The sequence below is a fragment of the Lichenostomus cassidix genome, chromosome 3, assembly GCF_008360975.1.
Source record: "Lichenostomus cassidix isolate B80296 chromosome 3, HeHo_3.0, whole genome shotgun sequence".
NCBI classification, from domain to species: Eukaryota; Metazoa; Chordata; class Aves; order Passeriformes; family Meliphagidae; genus Lichenostomus; species Lichenostomus cassidix.
Window position 1 is genome coordinate 32,155,437 of NC_139483.1, and position 22,944 is coordinate 32,178,380.

At 37.5% G+C, this 22,944-nt stretch overlaps 1 protein-coding gene across 3 annotated transcripts in view; it reads right to left on the reverse strand.

Moving 5' to 3' along the window:
- Positions 1-22,944, reverse strand: part of SMYD3 (SET and MYND domain containing 3) — a 383,946-nt gene that overhangs the window by 39,389 nt on the left and 321,613 nt on the right. For all 3 annotated transcript variants that reach the window (XM_085055185.1, XM_085055183.1, XM_085055184.1), the window contains 2 exons: positions 11,249-11,336; positions 7,845-8,019 (listed from right to left, as the gene is read on the reverse strand). In XM_085055185.1, the coding sequence (XP_084911311.1) occupies positions 7,845-8,019; positions 11,249-11,336 (263 nt within the window). The remainder of the gene's footprint in view (positions 1-7,844; positions 8,020-11,248; positions 11,337-22,944) is intronic.

Here is a 22,944-nt window from a genome sequence, read left to right on the forward strand (position 1 = left end):
GTTAGATACCAGCAGACAGTGGTTGGGATTCTGGCCTAAAGAAGATAGAATATCTAATAGAAAACCAGAGTGGAAATGAAGGATGAAGCACCTTTTGTGGCAGCCAAGGGAGTACAGGCAGAAGGGTTTTGCAGTTGATCAGAAGGTCAACACGACATCAACTCCTTGCCATGAAATTGCATAATCCAAAATCAGATGTTGTCCAGATTAGTAAAAAAAAGATTAGGCATTGACTAAATTTCTGAAGGCCAGGAACTGTTTTATTTATGAGGCAGCACAACTAGTGTTTGTGTGGCAGTCCGTATTCTCAGCATTTCCCTGTGGCATACATCTAGTGCTAATTATATGAGGCAGAGTGCTGTCCTAATGTGGCTGTGCTGTTTCTCATAGCAGGATTAGATAATTTAGAATTAGTTTTGATACCTCTAATGTTCCCTGTATAGAAGGACTAGATTTTCTGGGATTAAGAAAAACTGATTAACAGACCTTGACCAGGTCAAGTAAAATACAGTTCATGGAGATTTGGTATGGTGGACAGGACCTGTTAACCAAGGTAAGGTTATGCACAAACTTAGTAACACAGGACCTGAAAATAAGGATATTCCTGGGGTTTGGGTATATCTGAGTAATTTACTCCTAATCAGATCTTCCACTACATTTTAGGCTTTGTACTCAATAACTGGAAAATTCAAGAGCCAGTGAGCTTGTAGTCTACCATCGCATCAGTAACTGTGTGGTTTCTAGGATTTGCTCATTGCAGTGACTTACATTTTCCTCTCATCTGCATGCTCTTCTTCTTCTCTTCCTTTTCCTGTCAATATCAGTCTGGGAAATTTCAGCTTTACTCAGCATCACCTCTTTACTACAGAACATCTCTGATCTTGGTTCTTTGGATTCCATGCTGAATGGATCATCTCACTAGCAACTTAGTAATTCATTGGCACAGTTCTTGTTTGACAATACCTCCTTTGATTTTCAGGCTCTGCACACCCCTCTTCAAAACACCATCTTTCCATCACTCACTCTCCTTGGCCATTTACATTGATTCACCCTTTAAACAAACCATGCTCTTCAATTTCTTGCTCTCCTTATCTCCTGCTCCTTCCCTTTTCTCTTCCTTATAACTGTGGTTTTCATTTTCAGTAACTTTTTCCAATTTTTCAATAGAAAAAAAAATACTGCCTTTTCACCTTTTTCAGCTCTTATCTCTAACATTGTTTAGACTGTTTTTTTGCTTAAATACCACAATTTTTCTTTTTCATCACTGTTTGCATCTCCACCACGAGAAACTATTAACTGATTTCCTCCTTGGAAGTACTGCCAAGTCTCCTCTCTCTGCCTCCTCAAAAAATTGACAATTTATTCAAACGAAGAAATAGGTATTTTCTGACTAAAATCAGAGTCTTCCTAATCCTCCTCTCAGAGAATGCATTGCTCCTTACAGCTCCTCTGCTCCTATTTCCTTCATGCCCTCTCTTTTTTCTTTTTCATCAGTGATAGTATTAAAATTTGTCCATCTTTTTTAATGATTCTCCTCCCCTTTTTCTCCCTTTCACCAAGATTTCTGCCTCTAAAATATCTTTTGCAAAGCGATGCTCAGTTACTGTCAAAGGAATCCAAAACTCCATAGATGTTTCATATGCCTCTATTTTTTTAACAATTGATTTCTCCCTTGAAATTCCTTCCCAACTCCATTTTAGTTTTGGTTCTAACCAAACCTTTGCTCAGAATCTGTAGGCCATCAATTCCACCCTCTTAGCAAAATTCATACAGACACTGTGAATTCTCCAAAATTATTATCAAATCATTCCAACTGAACGAATTTTTTTCACAGCACACAAGTCTGTGTAATATCTGCTCGAGCATATACTTGCTTCTTTTCATGTGTGTCCTTTAATTAGTGTGTAATAGCAAGCAGACTAACGAAAAGAGCTCAGGTAAGGGCTGCATAAGTCCTTACTTTGTAAATTGCAAGCTCGCATGTACAAAAAAAGAAGAAAGGATCCCCTGATTACAAGACAAAAATACAACTATTACTGCTTAAATTAAAAAAGAAAGCAGAAAAACCAAACTGAATCTTTTGGTTCTGGTAGGCAGATAGACTAGGACCAAAATCCTTATTTGAGATAAAGCATGAACCCCTGAATGGTCTACCAGCTTAATCTGAAAAAGATCCTACAGTAAAAAAAAAAAAGAAAAAAAAAGAAAAAAAAAAGAAAAAAAATCTCTGCAGATGAAGTTGTCATTGCAAAGAACACAAATTTTTCAAGAAGCATCTAAAAACTCCTTGGAAATGCTATGTGAGAGATGGAGAAATCAACACTTGTAGCTGTGTCACAGAAAAATGCAACTCTGGGAAACTTAGTGATTTCATTCACTAACATCAGTAGGAGATCACTATCTGTAGAATTCAGATTCAAACAGCTCTTGGCTTAAGTGAAAGGTGAAACTAGAAACATAACCTGAAACTAGAAGCTCAAACTGAAGATAGCAAGCACCAGAATACAAATACAAAGCTACTGAACACACACTGACAAAAAAATCTTGCAGCAATTAAGCTATTTAAGGAAATCTTAGCCCACTTAAGAAATGTGGTATACACTGAATGAGGTACTGCAAATAAACACTCCTATTGCTGAGCTTGTACTCATGTGTGATAGAGTATATTGGACAAGCCAATGACATCAAAATTATACCCAAATCCACCTGGCATGACTGGAGAGAATAGTAAGATTTTCTACCCACATGCACAATATGTGAAAATGAAGAGAGAAGGTGGAGCACCTATGGGAGTGTGAGTTTACAGAAGTCATTGAGGATTATGCAGGTCAGCATCACTTTGGGGCACAACACATGCATGTGATGGAAAGATAAAAGAAAAACTAAAAACAACCAGGAAAGAAGCAAAGAGCTGAAGGTGATGGTGCTATGCAGCCATACACAGCAAGCAACCAGCAAACCAGAAAATCCATTTTCCATGTGGGAAAGGGATTGATCAGGTCATAGATAACTTAGGCATCAGACTTCAGATGTAACACCTTTTCCAATTTTGGAAAAGGCTGTTGGGATTGGAGGGGAGGAAGTAGGGAAGAATGGAAGACAGAAGTGGGCTGCTGAAGAGCATTAATGGATTCCTAAACATAGCAGAGCAGTGACAAGCATTCTACCTGTTCCTCAACAAAACAGGTACACTCAGGCCAAAAATGGTGCAAATATTGCTACAAACATCTACCTTTTGGCAGAATTACCTGTAATAAACCAGAGACATTACACTCTCTTATTTATACTGGGTTTTCCTCTTCTTTTGACACATTTTGCTCTGAACATTAAATGCCGTGGGCATTTTCTAAAACCTCAGCAAAGTGAAAAAGGAAGATTTAATTCTTTCTGTTAGTTTCATTCTTTCTTTAAATTGCTTTCTCCACCTTGACATTTTTCTCTTCCTCCAGGGTGATCCCAGAGGTAGGATTTATGTTTACAACCGATGGTTTATGATTAAGACATTGAACTTTGGTCACTGAATTAGTACTGTCTGTAGGTTCAGAAATCTGCCAGCCACGCACGAGTCCCCAGGGGACCTCCCATAAGCAGGGTGCCGACGGGCGACAAATCTGGGCCATTACCCTTAAGCAGTAGCATCCCCCAGTGGCCCTAGTTATCACTGCAGTGCACTTTTGGGGATATCTTTAGGCTAACTTTTAATGCAAATGCAAATTCAATTCAAGTGCCTCAGAACTAGCCAGTACTCAGAAATCTGCTAAGCTCAGTAAAGAACCATATAAATTTGATGAAAAAAATTATTTTCAGTCATTGCATGTATCACATGTGTATTGCAAAACACATCGTCGTAAAAGCAGGAATTTGTTTTTCTTGTAAAACAGATTCAAAAAGGGGGCAAAATCAGACCAAGAGAAAGCCAAACTCTTTGCTGGAAAGCTTTCTTGAAGAAGAAAAAATAGGTTCAGAGTTTGTTCCAAGAATATTATGTTCTTCAGCTATTTTTGACTTTTCTACAAGATCATGACTCAAGAAAAGGATACTATAGCAACCATAAATTTTTAATCTGCCTTTTGATTGAAGTTCACATACTTAGAAACTACAGTCCATCATATATACTGAATTATAATTCTAAATCAAAAATTCCTGGCTGGTATTTCATTAACCCAATGAAAATTCAACCATGTTCTCAGAAAAAACCATAATCATACCAGCCACTGTTCTTAAACCCAGCCCTTTGCAAAACAACCCAAAATTGCACTCACTGGGATTACTTTCCCTGTTCCCTAAATGAACTTGGCCACTGACAAAAGGTGAAGTAATGGGGTACTGCAAAATATCACTGGAAGGGACAGAGAATAGGAGGTGGTAGAAGTGCAGACAAATGATGCACAGGTAACACAAATATGGGGTGCTTGCACCTACCCAGCTCCCTCCCACTCCAGAAGCTGAGCAATCCCATTGCACAAGCCCTGTATTTGTGCTGACTCAGTGGAGAGGGGATGGGGGAAAAGGACATGCAAAGTCTGCTGGGTGAAGAGCCAGAGCAGCACTTCTGCACAACAATTCTGCACAAGATGAAAAAAACGACTTTTCTCTTGTTAATATTGGGGCCCTCCAGTTACTTCTAATGCTGCAGCACTGGAGATGAAAGGTTGTTAATTAAAACAACCCATCTGAAAATCAGTGGGATTTCTACATTAGCTTGGAATTCAACAGGGGATTATGAGCAGTGCAGAGCAGAAATCTATGAACAATTTTGTCGTCTCTGTATCAGAGACTCACTAGACCTGATGTCACATGAGCCCAAAGAGGTGACATGGTGTTATCCAGCAGGTTAGCCCAGTAGGCCTATGATGTCACATAGTTACTTCTTTTCCTCCTCTTACCCTTGCCACAACAGCTGAGGACATCTAGCAGAGTTTTATAACAGATGCACCCTTCCACTCTCTGGCAGCAGTGTAAAGCACTGAATACTTGAGACAAGGGGAAAAAATACCCCAGACCTAATCCCCAGAACATATGTGCCTTGTCAGTAATTTAAGGGCTAAATGCTGGGTCCTTCCTCTGAGGTAACCTAAGGGAAATCTGTCTTTCTCAGTATTTCTGAATCTGATCCTTCACGAGCAGCAGTCAGCCTAGAGTGTGAATGTGCTAACTGAGACATGACAAACCCATGTAACACCTCTTGCTGATATTCTGTTATTCTGCTGTTAAGGCTCATGAGGATTTTTGAAAAGAAGTTTATTTTTGCAAGCTGCTGAGTGCTGACTATGATGTGGGGCAGCTTTCACACAGGCAAATGTCTTAACTTTTGTTAAGGCTCTAGGACAGACAGGCTATTACTGTGGCATTTACAAGGAAAGCCGTGTAGATACACTTGGCTCAGGCTATTCAGTGAAAGTGCATGTCATAGGTTTTAGCAAAAAATAGATGGCTATGGTTCAGCACAAAAGGAAAAGGCAGATTTTTGTCTTGGCAGACACTACATCTTCCCTTCTTTTTGCTAAAACCATCTCAGAAGTCCTGAACAATGCTCCTTATAGGTTATTATCACTACCTAAAACTCAGGGGTGCATTCAGCATGACAAATCAGTTTTGTCTCTGCCAGTTACATGAAGTGGATGATTCTGAAAACATCAGCAACCATCATAATGAAAACATACATCATGATACAATGTGTCACACAGCACTGAAAATTAATCCTGTTGCTAAAGAAATGGAAAATGCACATTAAATACATTACCTGAAATTAAAACTGGTTCTGACCAAATCTCCAGAGCCTTTAAAGTTGTAACAATGATTTCCCATTTATATGGACTGCACGAATTCTCAGGTGATTCCCTGTGGATATTTGTATGAATACTTTTTCCAGAGCTGAGGAAAGGAAAATAGGTAGCTATAATGGAACTGCAGGAGCAGCCAAGCAGTAGATTGATTCAACAGGAGAAATTCAATGTATCCCAAAGGATTTCCTAGGATTTGCTCTCCTGCTGCTTAGGGCACAATTTGTTGTAATGAGAAACTGAGGATTTTGTTTCAGGTGTGTCAAAGCTTGTAGTGATGCCTTGAAGGTATAAAGAAAAAGGAACAATTGAAAATCTCTCTTAAATAATGCTTTTGGGTGGGGAGAGAACAAGGACAAGATCTTCAAGGTGCAAGAAAGGTCAAATATCTCATGTAAATAATTAGTACATTAAGAGATACTATTTGGATGCACAGTTGAATCCTTTCCTTCATCTCCAAACTGCTGCATTAAACAGCTTGAAAACTATGGTACACTTTGGCAAGCAAAACAGAGAAAGCTTTATTAAATTATCTGGTAAAATTGCACTTGGTCTCACTGTAAACTGCTCTCAGAAATGTCTGCAGAAAAAAAATTCTCAGTTTACAGTTGTGAAGAACTGAGTTAATGAGGTATAAAAAACCCAACCCAAAACAAAACAAGTAAGGTTTGGGGTTTTTATTTAATAAGGGAACATTTAAACAGGCAGACTACTATGTTCATCTTAAGTGTGGCACAAGGTAGAAGGCTGGCAGAAAGTACTGTTGCAGTTCTACATAAGCCCTGTTTAAAAGGTTAAGTGAGACATGCACAACGTGAATTTCACCCTGAAGAAATATGAAAATTTGTAGGCATTCATGTCCTCCTCTATGAAAAAGAAGAGTCATTATGAACACAGAGCTGCTCCACAAATGTGATGTACCACAGCCTATGCAGGTTTCATCAACAATCAGTTTCTAGTGAAAGGTCTGAAACACTATGTCATTCCTCGAGTGAAGCCCTGAGTTTTATTCAGAAACCTGCTGCTACATGGAATTTCCTCAGGCAAAATGCTGAATGCTGATGGCATCTCCATTTGATTAGGGAAAACACATAAAATCTGAAATGTTCATATTCACAGCAGAGCATATTGTTCAGCTCTAGCATACCCCTCACACTTCTCCACATCACACATTGTACTGAAACGTCACATAGTGCACCAACAGAGAAGGAATGGATGTTCTAAAAACCACCTTACCAAGAATGAACATTCACATTTGAATGACATTGTATCTGGACACTCATCACAGGCTAACACTTAATTACAAACAATGCAACTATGCAGAACCCAGAGATTTGAGACTTAAAGCTCTTAAAACACGCACCAAAGCAGCAGCACCTGCCCTTTCTCTACTAGATGACCAAAGTTGCACTACAGCTCCAGACTCCAATCAATTTCAGGCCTTACCACATGTTGTATGACCTCCTAGACCATCCTTCCTTATCAACAGATGACTACCAGACTCAGAAACTCCCCCAGAACATGGCACAGGAACAAGAAGTGACTGGAGAGACGAAAAGCAAGTAATTCACCACTTTGACCTCTTCCCAAAATGAGGACCAGGACTTTTAAACTTCCAGTTGAAATTGCATTTTGCAAGATTTTTAAGTTATTTTTGTAGATTCCATGTATAGATTATATGGAGAATATACATTTCAACCAGCTCAACCAACATTTGCCCTATCTCAGCATAAACCACTGATGCCCTCATATCAATGGAGCCTAAAACACAAATTCAGTTTCTGATCAGGGAAGGGGCAGCATCTGAATATGTGAAAAAAGCAAGAAGCTAATAATCAGTTATTACTATCATAGTTCCTGTTATCGTTTCATTTGCTTTCAGCCTGACTGTGAAAGCAGAATGAGAGTTCTGCCTCTTTCATTAACCTAGAAAGCAATGCAAGATACACACAAGAAATGAAAACAGTAAGAAGCATCAAGATGAAGCACAGTCTCTGTTTTTAATGAGAGAGTCAGCTCTCCCCAGTCTTTGGAACCAGTTGAACCAATTACATCCCTTACCTGTATGGTTCCAGAGTCCTGCTGCCATAATACAATGCTTCTTCCCAGGATTCGAGGTTAATACAGGCATCCATGGCACAGTCAAGCATTTTCAGCTGATAGATATTTGTATCTGGTAGACGACCCATGTTGCTGCTCAAGAGATTCTGGCATCTTGCCAGAACACGCTTCCACTCTGTTATTGGCCTTAGTTAAGGAAATATATTTAATCAAATAAAAATGCAAGTTCTAAATGCTGTTTAGCAAGGAGTAAGAGCTACAAAGCATTAAAATAGAAAAGCTGCCATCATTCCAGAGCTCTGCTACAATTCAAGAGAACATACTTAAATGCAGAAGGGGTAGCTTAGGTAACTGTGCTTCGTTTACATGTAGCAAAACAATTTCTAAACATGGCAGTATTTTAGCAATAAATGGTAAAAGAAGGATGAAAAATTGCAAGGATATTTTAATACATAACAGAAATTCAAATAACTTTTATTTAGGTACATTTTTTACTTAAGATATTCCAGTTTTTAAAGCCAAGGGCAAGAGTCCATGGAAATGTGTCTTCAAAAAAGTCCCAGCAGCTAAAAAAAGATTATATAATGACTCATTCTTTTAAGCCGCCCAAAATTTTGTTTAGAATTCTTATGAAATTAGAACCTTTTCTTGAAATTAATTAATTTTCTTTCTCCTTGAAACAGTCATAAAGAGCATTGTGGTTTGTTTTTTTTCATGTACAGCTGCATGTTTCATGCATGAGAAAGAAAAGCATCACAGTTTTGATGTCTGACTGTAGTTCAGGACTAACAATGTTGGCAGTGAAGGAGATTTTCACCTCCAACGGTACAAGAAGATTTTTTGTGAGTTTGGAATGGAGGAAAGATAACCTTGCATTCACTTTATTTGGATATTCCTTAGCACAAATCACTTTTTGGATTATATTCTACACTGATCTGAATTCTCTATGGATCAGATTCTTCTCTCTCTGACCATACCTCATCTGAACCACAATACTTGCATTTTTCAAATGAGTACTACCACCTCTGATTGTACCCATGGGATGATTGTACCCAGAATGCAAACAGTCAAAACACCAGAAAGATACCACTCATGTAAGTAAGAAGAAATGAAATAAAGAAAAAATAAGACTCAGAGAAACAATAACATTGATTGTGTTATAGCCCTTTTCACAGAATCAGCTCAAGGAAGTCCAGCAGTTATCTTCACTAATTACTCCAAGTAGCATTCACACTAATCCAGCAATGAATTTAAAGTGTACAATGACAAACCTGTTACAAAGTAATTAGTCCTTCTTGAACAAGGGAATATTTACACACTTAAATTTAAGAATGTGACCACTGTGGGCCAGGATTTATAGCATGGTTGTTACAAGGCTAAACTAATTATTTGTGAATTGCTCTCATGCCCTTGGATTCAAAGAGGCATATAAGGGAAGGAATGTGTTATTATAAAATTGCACCTTAACCTTTATATCTTTGGCAAACATCCATGTATTCTTTAGAACTGATTAAGGACAGAAAAACAGAAGACTGAGTGATGTTGTTTCCACTTGATACAATTTTTATAGAAAGCACAAAGCACTGACATTCTTGAAGGATTACCATTTTAGCTGATGCACAGTCTGCTTTTACTTATTATTCTGCTTTGTTCATCCACTAGCATCTAATAGCAGATCTGCTATACAACAAAACCTGTTGGGACCAAATTTGTAGATATGTAAATTGCAAACTAGAAAACCTGCAATCAGCTGCAACAGAACCAAAGAGAAGCTGCCTGTCCTGTGTCTGCCCAGGAGTGGATGATGATTGTCTCCAGCAGCTCGAACTGTAGATTTAGCATTACAACACTCTATCAGTTATAACCAGTAGGTCAGATTGTGGGAGCCACCAACTTTCTCAGCTGTAGAAATCATTGGTTTAATTTGCTAAAAACCTGACATTTGCAGGAACTAATAACTATGTGCCTCAGTCTGCCAGGAAGGTTTTCTACACATTATTGGCAAGTGGACAAAAGTTCTCTCTTTAAGTACTGCATTCGCCACTGCATATCAGTTAGCATTGGTATTGTGGTGCAGTGGAAGGAAAGATGACACATTTCAATTAGCCCATGACAGAGAACAGAAGCTGAACAGACAATTACAATAGATTTTTCCAACCAGTCCTGATACCTTTTATTACTGTGTGCTTGATTAATTTTTAAGTATCAGGTAAATCAGTAATTGTAATTAAAGACACTCACAAAACACAGTAATGCAATTTCTCCTGCAATTAAATGCAGGAACATTAGATAGGACTAGTATTCTGACTGCACAGTTTCAGTATAAAAACTATTGCAACTTCAGGTTGCATGTCTATAATTTAACATGCACGTTGAAACATGGGCTCTGAAGTTTCAATCCAGTGACTACAGAGGAATTTAAAACAGACTAGAAATTATGTAAAATTAAAGCAAGGTGAGATGAGTGTTTCCCCTTTGCTAAAAAATTAATTTCTCTGGATTAGAAGAAACAAACTCAGTGTAATGGGTTAGGTTTTTTGTTACTGTATAAATTGTGATCACTTGTTTCCAGGCTGGAATATCACTACACAAACTTGCTTTTCATGCTGCCAAAAAGGAGTGCTGGAAGATTAAATTCTCTATAGCTTGAGAGAAAGCCCATTTTTCTGAAAATGGTCAGACATCCTGCCACAACAGGCCCAACTCCCAGTCAGGGAAATTCCACTGAATAGACCAAGATAAGAATGAGACCAATATACCCATCATACTCGAGTGAAAATCTCCACCTCTCTTCTACTCATCTTTTCTTGGTTGCTGCTGTTCACTAATTTCTTTAATTGGATTGAATATCTACATGACAGCCATTAGACTCCAGTTCTGTTTATTAGTGCAAGATCATTTCATTCAATTTGCTTAATTATCAATTATTATTATATCTTATTATCTCTTATTATAATTATGCTATAATGTCTGCTGTGAACCTGACTGTGATTATTTCCTTCTTATTGTCATTGCTGTGCAAAGAATGAGAACCTGCAAATGTTTTCACTGAGGTTAAGGGAACAAAGAATTCAACAACATTCCAGATTAAGCTTTCTTTCATTTAGAAGTGGATTTATATGAAATGATGGGCTGTGATAGCAGAAATCTAAATCAGAGCCAAAATATCCCTTCACATCCTATCCCTGCCATGAAGCAGTTCCATTCCAAGTAATCAGACACTCTCTAATTAATACAGTTAAGAACATTACACATTTTAAACATCAAATGAATTAAAAAACATTGCAATAAAAAGAATGTAAATGTAAGGAAATTAATCTCAAGAGATGAACTTCATACTAAGGGCCTCTTTGGACTATTTTCATGACTGAATGACAGAGCGTAGCCTGTCACTGAAAGGATACCTTCTTTTGATTTTGGATATCTCACTTCATTTACAGCATCTTTGACTTCTTTCCAGGCATGCTCTTCACCAGCCAATTTCTCACCATCCTGGTTAATGGAAACAAATGCATTTAATGAGAAAAACAGTAAAATGAGAATATGCAGTAATGATGAACAACAGGGTAAAAAGGATTTCATATTAAAAACTACTTGTAGAGATGGTATTACTATTTTTTGTAAACACAAAAAACCACTTTTCACCTGGAATTCATATTCATCCTGTCTTTGTAAGTAAATGAGATGATATCAAGAAAAATGAATGCAAAGTTGGAAACATCAAATACTCAAATCAGATATTAAGTTTGCAACAAGAACTATGATCAACCAGAAAAAAAGAAATAATAGCATGTGATTTTTTCTATTAAAATGCATTGAGGAGATCAAATTCTTTCAAAGACCTCCTACCTAAGACTTCCCTTAAGCAAACTGCAGAAAGGGATTTAGCAAACTATTTTGATTAACCACGTGGTGATTATAGAGACAAACAGTGGGAGTCTATCTTCTTCATTAAAGTTACAAACATGAGGTTACAGGAGAAGTCTACGACTCAGAAAAACCTGAACTTTCTTTTAATAATCCATTACTATTTCTTCCCTATTCCACTGGATTCTACAAACAGCTACATTTTCCCATCACTTTGTCATAAAGAAAGCAAAAATGATTAATGGCTAAAGCAGTAAAGAGAAAGTTTCCCATTTCAATTCTCTTGCAGTGACTAACTGCACCTTAGGCAAACCACTTGGAACAAATTTATTAAAGCATCTACAGACACAGTTAAGCATCTTGAAGGATTTCCAAAAGCATCCAGTTCTTCAATTTCCATTGCTATAGCACTTAAATGCCTTTAAAAATCTGGCCTGTAATACACTGCAGTTCATTACCTCTCTATCCTTATAAAAGGCCCTACTACTTTGCAGAAGAAGTATTTTCAGTGCAAAGTCTTGCAGGAATATTTTAAATACATTTCTAAAAAGATCAGCCTTCAGCAGGGGTAGAGGCCTGCAGAGGAACAGAGAAAGTGTGTTAAAAATCTAACCAAGCACTTTGTAACCAACAGATGCCCACTGGGAATCACAGACGTACCTCCACTGAAAAGCCCATAACCTGCAACTGCCGAGAATTGCATCATTTTCTTATTCCTCTGTTCCCCATTTGCCATAAATTTAGAAATATTTACAGTGAGAATCAGCACTCAGTTTCACATTTAATTTGCAGTTTTGTCTTTCCATCTGCTTCATGAAACAGCACACCTCTGTTTATTCCTGGGATGATTAAATCAAGATTAAATCAAGGTTGTTCTCAGCTGCCCTACCCCTCTGTAGGGCCTTACAAGGAGGCCAGTCTGACCCAACCACATTTTGAACATGAACTTCCTGTATAATCAGTTCTGTGATCAAAATGATCACCTGGAAATAATTTTGTGCAGAGCTGAATTTGCCACCAGAAGGCATAAGGTGAAAGTTAGGGCAAACAAGCTCATACCAGAGAAATTTTATCAGCACAGTGAACGAACTTGCCCAGCCCTCTTGCAGCTTTGCAGCCGATAGAGCCTGAATTTATTAGTGCCAATGTAACCTCTACCGATTTTTATGGGACTACATCTACTTCTGAACTCAGCTGGTTAACTTGTAAGAATCTCTCTAAAACACCTTTATGATCAAGTGCTGCTCATTGACTGATCTAAAAAATAAATCCAGCCTATAAGACACTAATGATGTCTCTGAAATTTTAGGTTTAAGGAGCAACCAAACCAGAAAAAATTGTTCCAAGTTGTTTTTTCTCACTGGCCCAAGTCTCATTCAGAGTGTTTCTCTAACATGCTGTAAGCCTAGCAAAAAAAACCCCAGAAACATGGGAATTGAGAGAGATGTACAAGTGAAAGAAGGAAAACAACTATGCAGCAAGGCCAGAGACTGATGCATCATTAGGGCTCACTTTGCACATAGCAAGACTGATGGATGAATGACTACTGTGTTCACTCAGATGGGATTAATCTTTCTCTGTTTAGTGTAGCTTTTTGAGTTGCTTTCTGTTGTGTTCTAGAATTTCATTAACAACACAAAGGGCAAGGTTGGGGTTTCCAACCTTCACACTAGTGCATAGAGTTAAGTCAACACTGGCTTCATATCCAGGTCGAGAATAGAGGCTGTCTGTTGGCCCAATATTCTCCCAGCATCTCTGGATTTATGGTCTTTATCCCTTTTGTAAGAGAGTTTAGGATGGATGGAGAGTTTAGGGCAGGATGCCCAGCACTGGGAAGGATTTAAGTCACAGGTTTCAATGAGATGTTTTCTGTGTTCTCAAGATGAGGCATTTTAGGGATTGGCTGACATAAGAACAAGCAAAGACATGGCTAGCTTGGCATTTTACACTTCTACTGTTCTTCATTAGATTTCCATACATGAAAGAAGTCCTGTCCTTTCTTAAGCACTCTACTTCAAGGCATGGAGGCTGCTTCCAAATAGCCAAGCAAGGGCTGCAAAACAACTGGGAGAGGTTGTCACTGGGAACTCTGCCTTTCAGCCTAAGCTTTTCCCAAGTAAATTGTTTCTCTCCCTTGGACAACACCTTGAAAGTCACGGCCGTGTGGTATGATTAAGCCAGCTAAAAATACAAAGCTGCCTTAGGGTTGGAATTATGAAAATAATTGACATGATTAAAAGTTATGCTGAACTGTTTAATTCAATCTAAGAGCATGGCAATAACAGCTATGGAAGATACAGCTTTCCATGGAGTAACACCCATTCAAAGTATCTTCTCAGAACATGTTCCCAGTCAAACCTGCAGGTGTGAAAAGCTGTCAACAATAAATACAGGCTTTTTCATCTCTGGAAAAAACCACCAGCAGAAGAAAAAAAAGAGGCTTTTGAAAAAGAAGGAAGACCTAGCAACTTCTGCCTAATAATTTTTCCTATATCCAACACTGACACTGAACACAAGAGTTTGCTTCTCAGAACAACAAAATATTTTTGTCTTAGTCCAAAAAATAATTAGACCAGATAAGCCAGTCACAAAAATGCATGACAACTTTATGATGGCTGAAACTGGCATGCTTTACAATTCAGCTTTTGCACATAGAGGTGTGCTGGAGAAAACAGAGTAGAAGTCTTGAAGGCTCTTGGGGAAAGCAGAAAAGACAGAAAAGACACCTGCATCACATGCTTTTCTATAGCAAGAATATAACTATGCAATACTCTTATTACAGGTACAAACCACTGGAGGCAGAATTTCCACAGGATGTGCTAGCTGAACCCACAGTCTAAAGCACAAGGAAAGACAAAATTGATCCCATGACTTATTTTGAGCCATTATTCCAGATGGAAGAGAGTTCTAGCTTTCCCACTACTCCAAGCACATGCAGGGAAAACTTCTTCATTAAAAGATGAGTTAAGATGCAACAACATTTAAAATCCAGCTCTCCATTCTTCCAATGCAGGTGCTGCTACAACATTCTAGAGAAAACACACCTAGGAATTCTTCATCTTTACACTGGAGCTTTCTGGAAACCTCCATGGATTACCTATCCCTGACTGATTAGATCTGTGCTTCTAATCCTCTAGATTAAAATTTCCAGTTATAATCAGTTCATCTTCTAAAACAAGCTACAAGCTAAACTCTTCACACCTGAAAACTCTCAACTTCATATCTTCTTGAATTTGGTTAGAGTACATAAAACATGAAGGCCCTCCTATGCAATTTAGACAAAATTCTACCCCTGAAATCTATTTGGCTCTTCAAAATGGACAAATGCAAAATATTCTGAAAAGCAAAATTTTCCTGCCATGAAGAATCATCTTTTTTTTCCCTAAACTTCCCTATTTTGAAATTTTGCTCTATAAAGATTTCAATAACAAGATTAAATTTTTTTAAATACTTGCTTGAACATCCTAATTTGTATAATTTTTAGACCAGAAAAACATTAGTTGTTGTTTTTCTTTCAAAACACTTTTGGTTTTTATGTCCAATGGTTCTCCAGACTTTTAAATTTGTAGATACCCTTTGCAAACTATGTTTCAGGAACCTGAGAAGTGACATGATCAACTCTGCCCAGTACATCCTGTAGATGCTCAGAAAAATAGTTTGTCATATGCAATATAGCACTAAATGTCAATATTTACTTTAAATATTATAGTTTTTCAGTTTTATTTCCATTAGTGACACTTGTAAAAATGAAGTTATAACCACTCATAATAAAGCATTAACAAAAGAGAGAGAGATAAGAAAACTGGAGGGCATCTGATGAGGATTGTAATCTGTTTGAAGAGTCGTCAAATATAAAATGTTCTGCTGTTCTGGCTTTAAGTGCTAGGAAGTTTTATTATAAAAGCATCATCTCCTGAAACAAGTACCGACATTAGCCAATGCAGAAGCAAGCATTTGAAAATAATCACCTGTTCCATTTTCTACCATTTCTTTCTAAGAATTAGTTCTCTCCCTATCTCTTCTGCTATTTGAGTGTCTGGAACACATTTCATCCTTAATGGAACTCTCCTTAGAAAGGAGTGTAATCTTCAAAGTACAGATAAATGCTTCTCTTTTCTTCCTGCTCCTTCACACCACTCCTCTTCCCCTGGTTACTCTTCTGTTTCTTACATTTCCTAAAAGTGCTCCCTGCCTATTAATTTCAGGCACCACTGCTTTTGCACAGAGTTTTAGCAATCACTGTTCTTTGTGATCCCAGCATTTATAATCCTGACTGCTAAAAGATTCCCGCATGGACAACGTGTCCTCTGAGACAAGATATTTCTCTTACCAAAACAAGCACATGCCAACAAGTAAGCACCATTGCCCCTCTCCCCAAAAGTGCTCCCACAGCCCCTGCTCATCTGTTATGCATTGCACCTCCAAAACTCTCCTGAACATTGGAAAGATTGATTAAGGACTAGTTGTCCTTTCACATTTAGGTTACGGTATAAAAGTAAGATGTGGATTTTCTCTCCACTCTACAAAATTAATCTTTCTCCTTCTCACAGATGGAGGTAGAAAAACAAGCCCAATATTGTCCACAGAGAGGAAACCATGGAACACCCCTCACCTTCTCCAGAGAAGGGAGACGAGGCGACTGTAAACTTCAAATGCTAAGTAACCTCTATACCTCTTTTCCTCCTTCCCAGCATTCCTCCTATTAGAAGTATGTCCTAGGGCATCTTCATTATATGCCTATTTTCAGTATTAAATTATCCAGTCCCACATAGGCAGAAATAAGCACAGCTTTCTAGGAGGTATTGGACTTCCAGACTGCCCTGAAAAAGTGAAAAATAAGGACTGAAGTTTTCCCTGACCAGTATCTCCTTCTCTAAACACACAAATGGATTAAAAGAGTGCAATGTAACCACCAGCAGATGTCAATTTTACAAAGGGTAAAAACCTATGAACCATAGTTTAAGCAGAAATTAGGGCCTAACTAATTTTAACACTTTAAAATTTTAACACTTTAAAAGCTATGGATACCTTAAATACCTAAACTTTTCATAGAAATTGCTAATAATTTGCTTAATTTCTAAAAATTTTTAAAGATTTAAGAAACTACAGATGCACATCTGAACAACCTGACCAATCTGAACAACAATCTGGATTCTCACCAACTTGATGGGTTCAAATCAAAAGAGGTTTTCTTAAATTTTATTCTAAAAGAGTGTCAGAGGAGCTCAGAAACATTTAACTTTGAGCATGACATTTTAGAACAGATCTCTGATACATTGCGCTCTGAAAGCATAAATAATGATTTTCTATTTCTAATTCTATTTAAAAGTGTAGCAGCTACTGAATGAATGTTTCCAGTAAACTCAGTAACTCGTTGTTTTATGCTGCACAGCAAAGAAAAGCATTAAATGAGTAAAGACGTTGCAGATTTTCTGAAGTTTCCCTTTCAGAAATATGAGGAAAAGTGCCTGTGAGAAAACATGACATGCAAGCTGTGATATTGCAGCTCTACTAAATTTCTGACATGAGTGCTTCAGAGCAAAGAGAGCATAAGGGCCTGCCAGGCAATCACAGGTGCAGGCAGCTACAGACACAGCAAAAGAAAGCACACTTGAGTGGTTTCCCAAAATATCGGAGGTCATCTCCTATGAAACATTCTCTGGATAAAGTTTAAACTCAGAATCAAAGACTTCTCTTATTCTGAGGGCTGTGGTTTACAGAAGCCTACAGCTTCAGTTGAGGATTCACTCACCTTCATGTGAATGAGTCTTGTGAATGAACGTCATAAGTAGGTGAAATTATAAGTGCACACAGCCCTGTCATGATTCAAGATTTACATGTGATTTCTGAAGTTTTAAAACCTCCCTTGCCCTGCTCCATGAAAAATAAGGCCAGGTCCACAAATGCCAGTTTAGCTATCCTTTCCAGCCCATGTAAGGTTGTCATCACCTGGAGCTCAGACCTTGTGTTTTCCGTCACGTCTCTGAAGAGCTTGGATGGGACACAAGGAAATTCCAAAGGTACTCTGCAGACAAAAACAATGCTGTGCTCCCTGTAAGGCTATTAGGTGGGGGTGAACTCAATTTCTGAACAAATTGAATTTGTACTTTTTATTTTTTGGATTCTCAAAATAAGACACATTGGAGCTGGATGCCATATTGAACCTGTGCAGTACATTGCTCAGTATTAGACAGGCTGCATTACCTCACACAATCGATACCAGCTCTTCATGGATTACTGACTCTGGTGGCTGGAAGTGCATATGAACTGCACAGGCTAGTAATACTCTAAATCGTATAGATATTGGACAATCTAGCAGTTCTTCACACTATTCATGTTTAAGTGCTCTACTTGGGCAGTGAAATCAAGATGAAGCTTTCCCCAGACCCTGTGTAAAAATGGTGCAAAAAGACAAGCACCTTCACTGGGCAGTGTGAATAACCTTCCATTAACATTACCCAACTTAGTTACAACATTACTGTATTTACTCAGAAATTTAAAAGTGACATCAAAAACAGCTGTGGGAAATTAATTACAATGAGATGCTTCCAGTAAAGACAAAATTAAGATCAGCAACTCTTAATTTTAAGAAGTCAGTTTAATTTAATAAAATTAAATGGGACTAAGATATGGCCATCCCAATAACATCTTAGATTTAATTAAGACAAAATATGAGATAAGAAGAGCAAACAAACAAACAATTCTTAACCTCTTCAGCTGTAAGTCTGATACCTGTCAGGTCCACAGTTACGCACAGCAGAAAATAGTAATTGCATTTCTGTCAGACTCATACTCCATTCTTATTCACTGCAATCCCATTTCAGCTATTAATTTCTGTGATTTTTTTTTAAACACAAACATTTTTAAACATTTTTTCTGTGATTTTTTTTTAAACACACATGTTTTTTCAAAGATCACTGCATATATACATTGTATGATACACAGGATACTTCATAAATGTTTTATAGTGCAGAAAATGGACATAATTCTTCCTACTGACTCCCCTGTTGTATAGATTCAAGGGTCACATTAGCATTCTTTGCCAGAGAAGAACACAGCATTTTCCATTTCTGTTCAGACACCCATGCTGAGATTCATTTGATCAAAGGTAGACAGTTGGGCCACCCTTCTATATGACAAAGAAACAGTCCCAGGGTGCAATTTGTATTACCCTAAAGTTGGCTTCTAAAATACGTCAGATGAATAACAGTCAAAGTGTGTTAATTCTTCTCCATTTTATCCATAAAGAAAGTCTAGAGCAACTAGCTCAGATGATGACATTTACACTGTAGCTGCCTGAGGTTTGGTGAAATAAATCATAGTTGTAGATGCTCATTTCAGATGTGGAACATGTGCTCCACCTTTGCAGTGGTGATGCATTTTATGTCAATAGGTCTAATTCACCAGCACTTCCAGTCATGCTGTATTATTTACCTGTTCTCATAAGTGTTTATTATTATCACAGTCTTTGTCATCCATTAATTTTACTGGCAATGACTTTGCAATTACGGCTACTTCATTCATGAAAATACTGTGTACTGTAAAAACTGCGTTATTATGGACAGACTTTGAAACTATTTGGTAAGCATTATATATAACTGATTATTATGGTGATTTAATATTTAAGTGTGCTGTAAGAACAATCTTTAGAGTGTATATATATTTAGAGTGTGCATATATATATAAATTCCTGTAGTAAGAGAAAATACACTAAAAAAAGCTCAAAGTTTTCATTAGTCTTGAACATCAGACACCAATAGAACTTCTTTAAGATCAGTAATGCTCACGGATTAAGTGTTATTATTAGAGCTTTTCTGGTTTACATCTATTCTTTGTGATAAAATCTTATTAAATAACATTACAGCCAGCATTTTCTCTCTCAAAAAGCAGTATAAAAGGATGCTAGGCTACTTAGCAAGAAAGTAAGATACTATCTAAAGATAAATCTGTTAAAATATAATCAATACACAGGGTTAAGCAGCTGAACTGCATCAGAGATCTTGCTATCTGGAGAGTCCTCAAATGAAAGGCAAATGTGTTTAATGCATTCTGAAGTAATTTCAGTTAGGTGTTGGTCATTCTGGTTGCCGACCAAAACATTTCCCATATTTATTTTTAAGCTAGGTCCCTTACCTACTACCACTCTTTTTGGAGTCATAATTGCACAGGGGCTGTCCTTGTGTCCCACAGAGCTCCAGCCCCTGGGGGTGACTGACACTTTGCAGGCTCAAGACCTCAAAGCTCACTCCCTGTCAGGATGATGGGAGTTCTTCAAGCAACGAGACTGAGCTTTGTGTCTGTAACAGCACTGCCTTTACAAACCTCCTGTGTCAGGAGCTTAGGGCTCACTGCACAATTCCCATCCAAGCTGCATAGGTTACAAGTGGATATAAAAATTGATTGGACAGTGGGAAGAGCAATAAATAGAAGTTCACTATTTATCAAGTCATAAAAGCCAGAAGTGAGAAAAAGCAATGGAAATTACTTACAGCTTGGCATGAATGAAATAGGGCCTTATGCCAAATCACCCAAAAATTCTTGTCATGTTTGTAATTCCATTGTAATTTCCATCATCAGTACAAAAATAAACCCTGTGTGTAATTCATTCACCTGAGGAAGGATACTATTCAGCCTAATCCCTAGCAACAGTGAGACTGGTATTTCACAGACTATCTTAGACATAACACATTTGTTAAGGCAATCTCTAGGTCTCCTCTACCACATTAACTGACAGCTATAAGGCAAATCTGCTTTATTCCTTAATTCTGCAACCTGTGGAGATATAGAGTGCCACTGAGCGCATTTAGTGTCTCAGAAGAGATCTGTAGGTCCAAAATCCTCAGAATTTTCAGTTATTCACAATGTATAATCCAATCCATATTCATCAGTTCATTGAAATATGCACTTAAGTTTACAAGCATGTATAAATCCCATTGAAGTTAGTATCTGTGCAAATGACTAAATACTTCACTAAGTGCAGTTACTTGTGTATCGAAGTTTAGTTTATGCTTCAGTGATTTGAAGAGTTTGTGCCCATTGAATTATTGGTTCTTATTGAAGATATACTGACATTAATTTAGATACCATTTTGAACACCAATATCAAAACAATGTAATAATGCATTATATATAACGTAAAATTGTAGCTATAGCAATTCTGTCTTTTAATGTATACTGCAATGTAAAAAATTACTGTTTACTTCAGCATATGCTTTCTGAATGAATGGGTGTGAAAGACAGGAAGTTGATTGTTTAGAGAAGAACATGCAACACAATTAAGATCATACACAGTTGATCAATCTACTCTACACCTTTTTTTTTTGCTGGATCTTAAAAGTGAAAGTGGCAATTCCTAGAGCACTGATAAAAACTGGTTGTCTAACTCACTAGTATGGTTCTGGAATGTTTAGCATCAATACTCAAACCCACACTCTCTGGTCTCCAAGTTTTTTAAAGTCATGAATAAAAGAATTTGAATTCATTTTTTACAACTGCAGCTTCTTAAGAGAGTACAGTACCTGGAGTTTCCTCTAGAATTTTGCTAATATATTTGACTGCTGACTAGATTAATGTTAGTTTAATGTAACCAAAGAAGAGGTTTCCAAATACTTTTAAATATGTTGCATAGTGTTTTAGTAATTTCAGGAACCCCTTCTTTGGAGAATTATTATTGACTATCCCCTAACTAACACCAATTTAAACCAGTAGAATTTCTTCCAGTGTTTAAGGGAAGCAGCTAGAAACACTCCATGAGGCAAATGAGTGCTTGAAACAGTTTCCAATGCCTTTCTAGTACTCTGCTGTTCTGATTCAAGAATACGAACATTTTAGTCATTTTCACAAAAAATAGGGAATGAGTGAAAAGGACATTCTCTAAAACGTGATAATGTCATGAGAACTATTATAAAACCCTTGAACATTTCTCAAGGCCTTTATTTACTGTTTGGATAGCTACCATGCAGCTGGTTCCTGTTGACTGCTCATGTCAGAGGTACTTACATGCCTCAGCAATCAAACATGATGGTCCCAGGTTGACTCAAAGCAAGGAGAGGTAGCCTACAGCACAAAACGTGCACTGAAAGTTAGACATCTTGGCTTACCTCGGAGCAACTGTTTACGGGACCTGATGCAACAACATCATTTGGTGATTCATAATCTATACTGGATTTACAATTTTCCAGAGCAGTTCACAGGACCACCAATCTATTTGTCTGTGTCCTGATAAGTACTCTCCTCTAAGGACTTCCCTCATTGCTTGAAAACAGACAAACTTTTCTAAAATATTTCTCCCAGTGAGACGGATAAGTGTTGCCCTTCCAAAAATTTCTTTCTAAAATGTCTTTCACAAGTCAGGGTTTGAGGAAGGTGAGAAGCAGCTCACTTCATATGGATCCCCACCTTCATTAATTGAATACAGTGCAGTATCTACAGAACTTCACAGTATCTTTCTCCACTATGCAAAATGTCTGTAGATTCTAACTACTGCATTATCAGACAGTAGTTGGAATCCCACCTAAAGCTCGCAAAGCTCAGAAGGATTTTATTTGTGCATCAGAATGATGCAAGCTTAGCATAAAATTATACACTAGAAATACTTTGAGAGTAAAAATTTAGTTGTCAAAGGAAGTACAGGAGCTTTAGTTTATATCCAACACTAAGACAAAGATTCTTACCATAATCAATATGATGCAGCAACGTATTTTTCTCAGTAATGGTGTTCAGATAAATCTTGTGCAGAATTGTGATACACTGCTTTACTACAGCCCCCAGTTCAAATCACTGTTCATGGTATAACCAATGGCTTTCACACAATTCACTGAGCAATCTATGGAAAACAGCAGGACATCCTGCAGTGGGTCAAAAAATTACACAATCCTCTGCTGTAACTCTTGTGGCTGGAGTACATACAGCCTTTTAAAGCCTGCTGTCTTTCACACACACAAAAAGTTTCTATTTATGTCTTAGAACAGAGGTCACAAATACAAAATTTATAACTACAGCTTTAGTTATTGCATTGTTGTGACATTAATTAAATTAATGGCAAGAAGCTGATATGGTACATTGCTTATCACAGCAATTTTTCAAGCCAAAGCATTTAGTCTGCAGTTTTAGTCTCAAAAGTTATAGGCTTCCTTGTTATTCAAATGAGCTCATTCTTGCTTTAAGACACCTCAGAGGATATTAGTTAAGGACTGGAACTGATTTAGGCACTGAAGAGCGTGATTCTGTCTTTT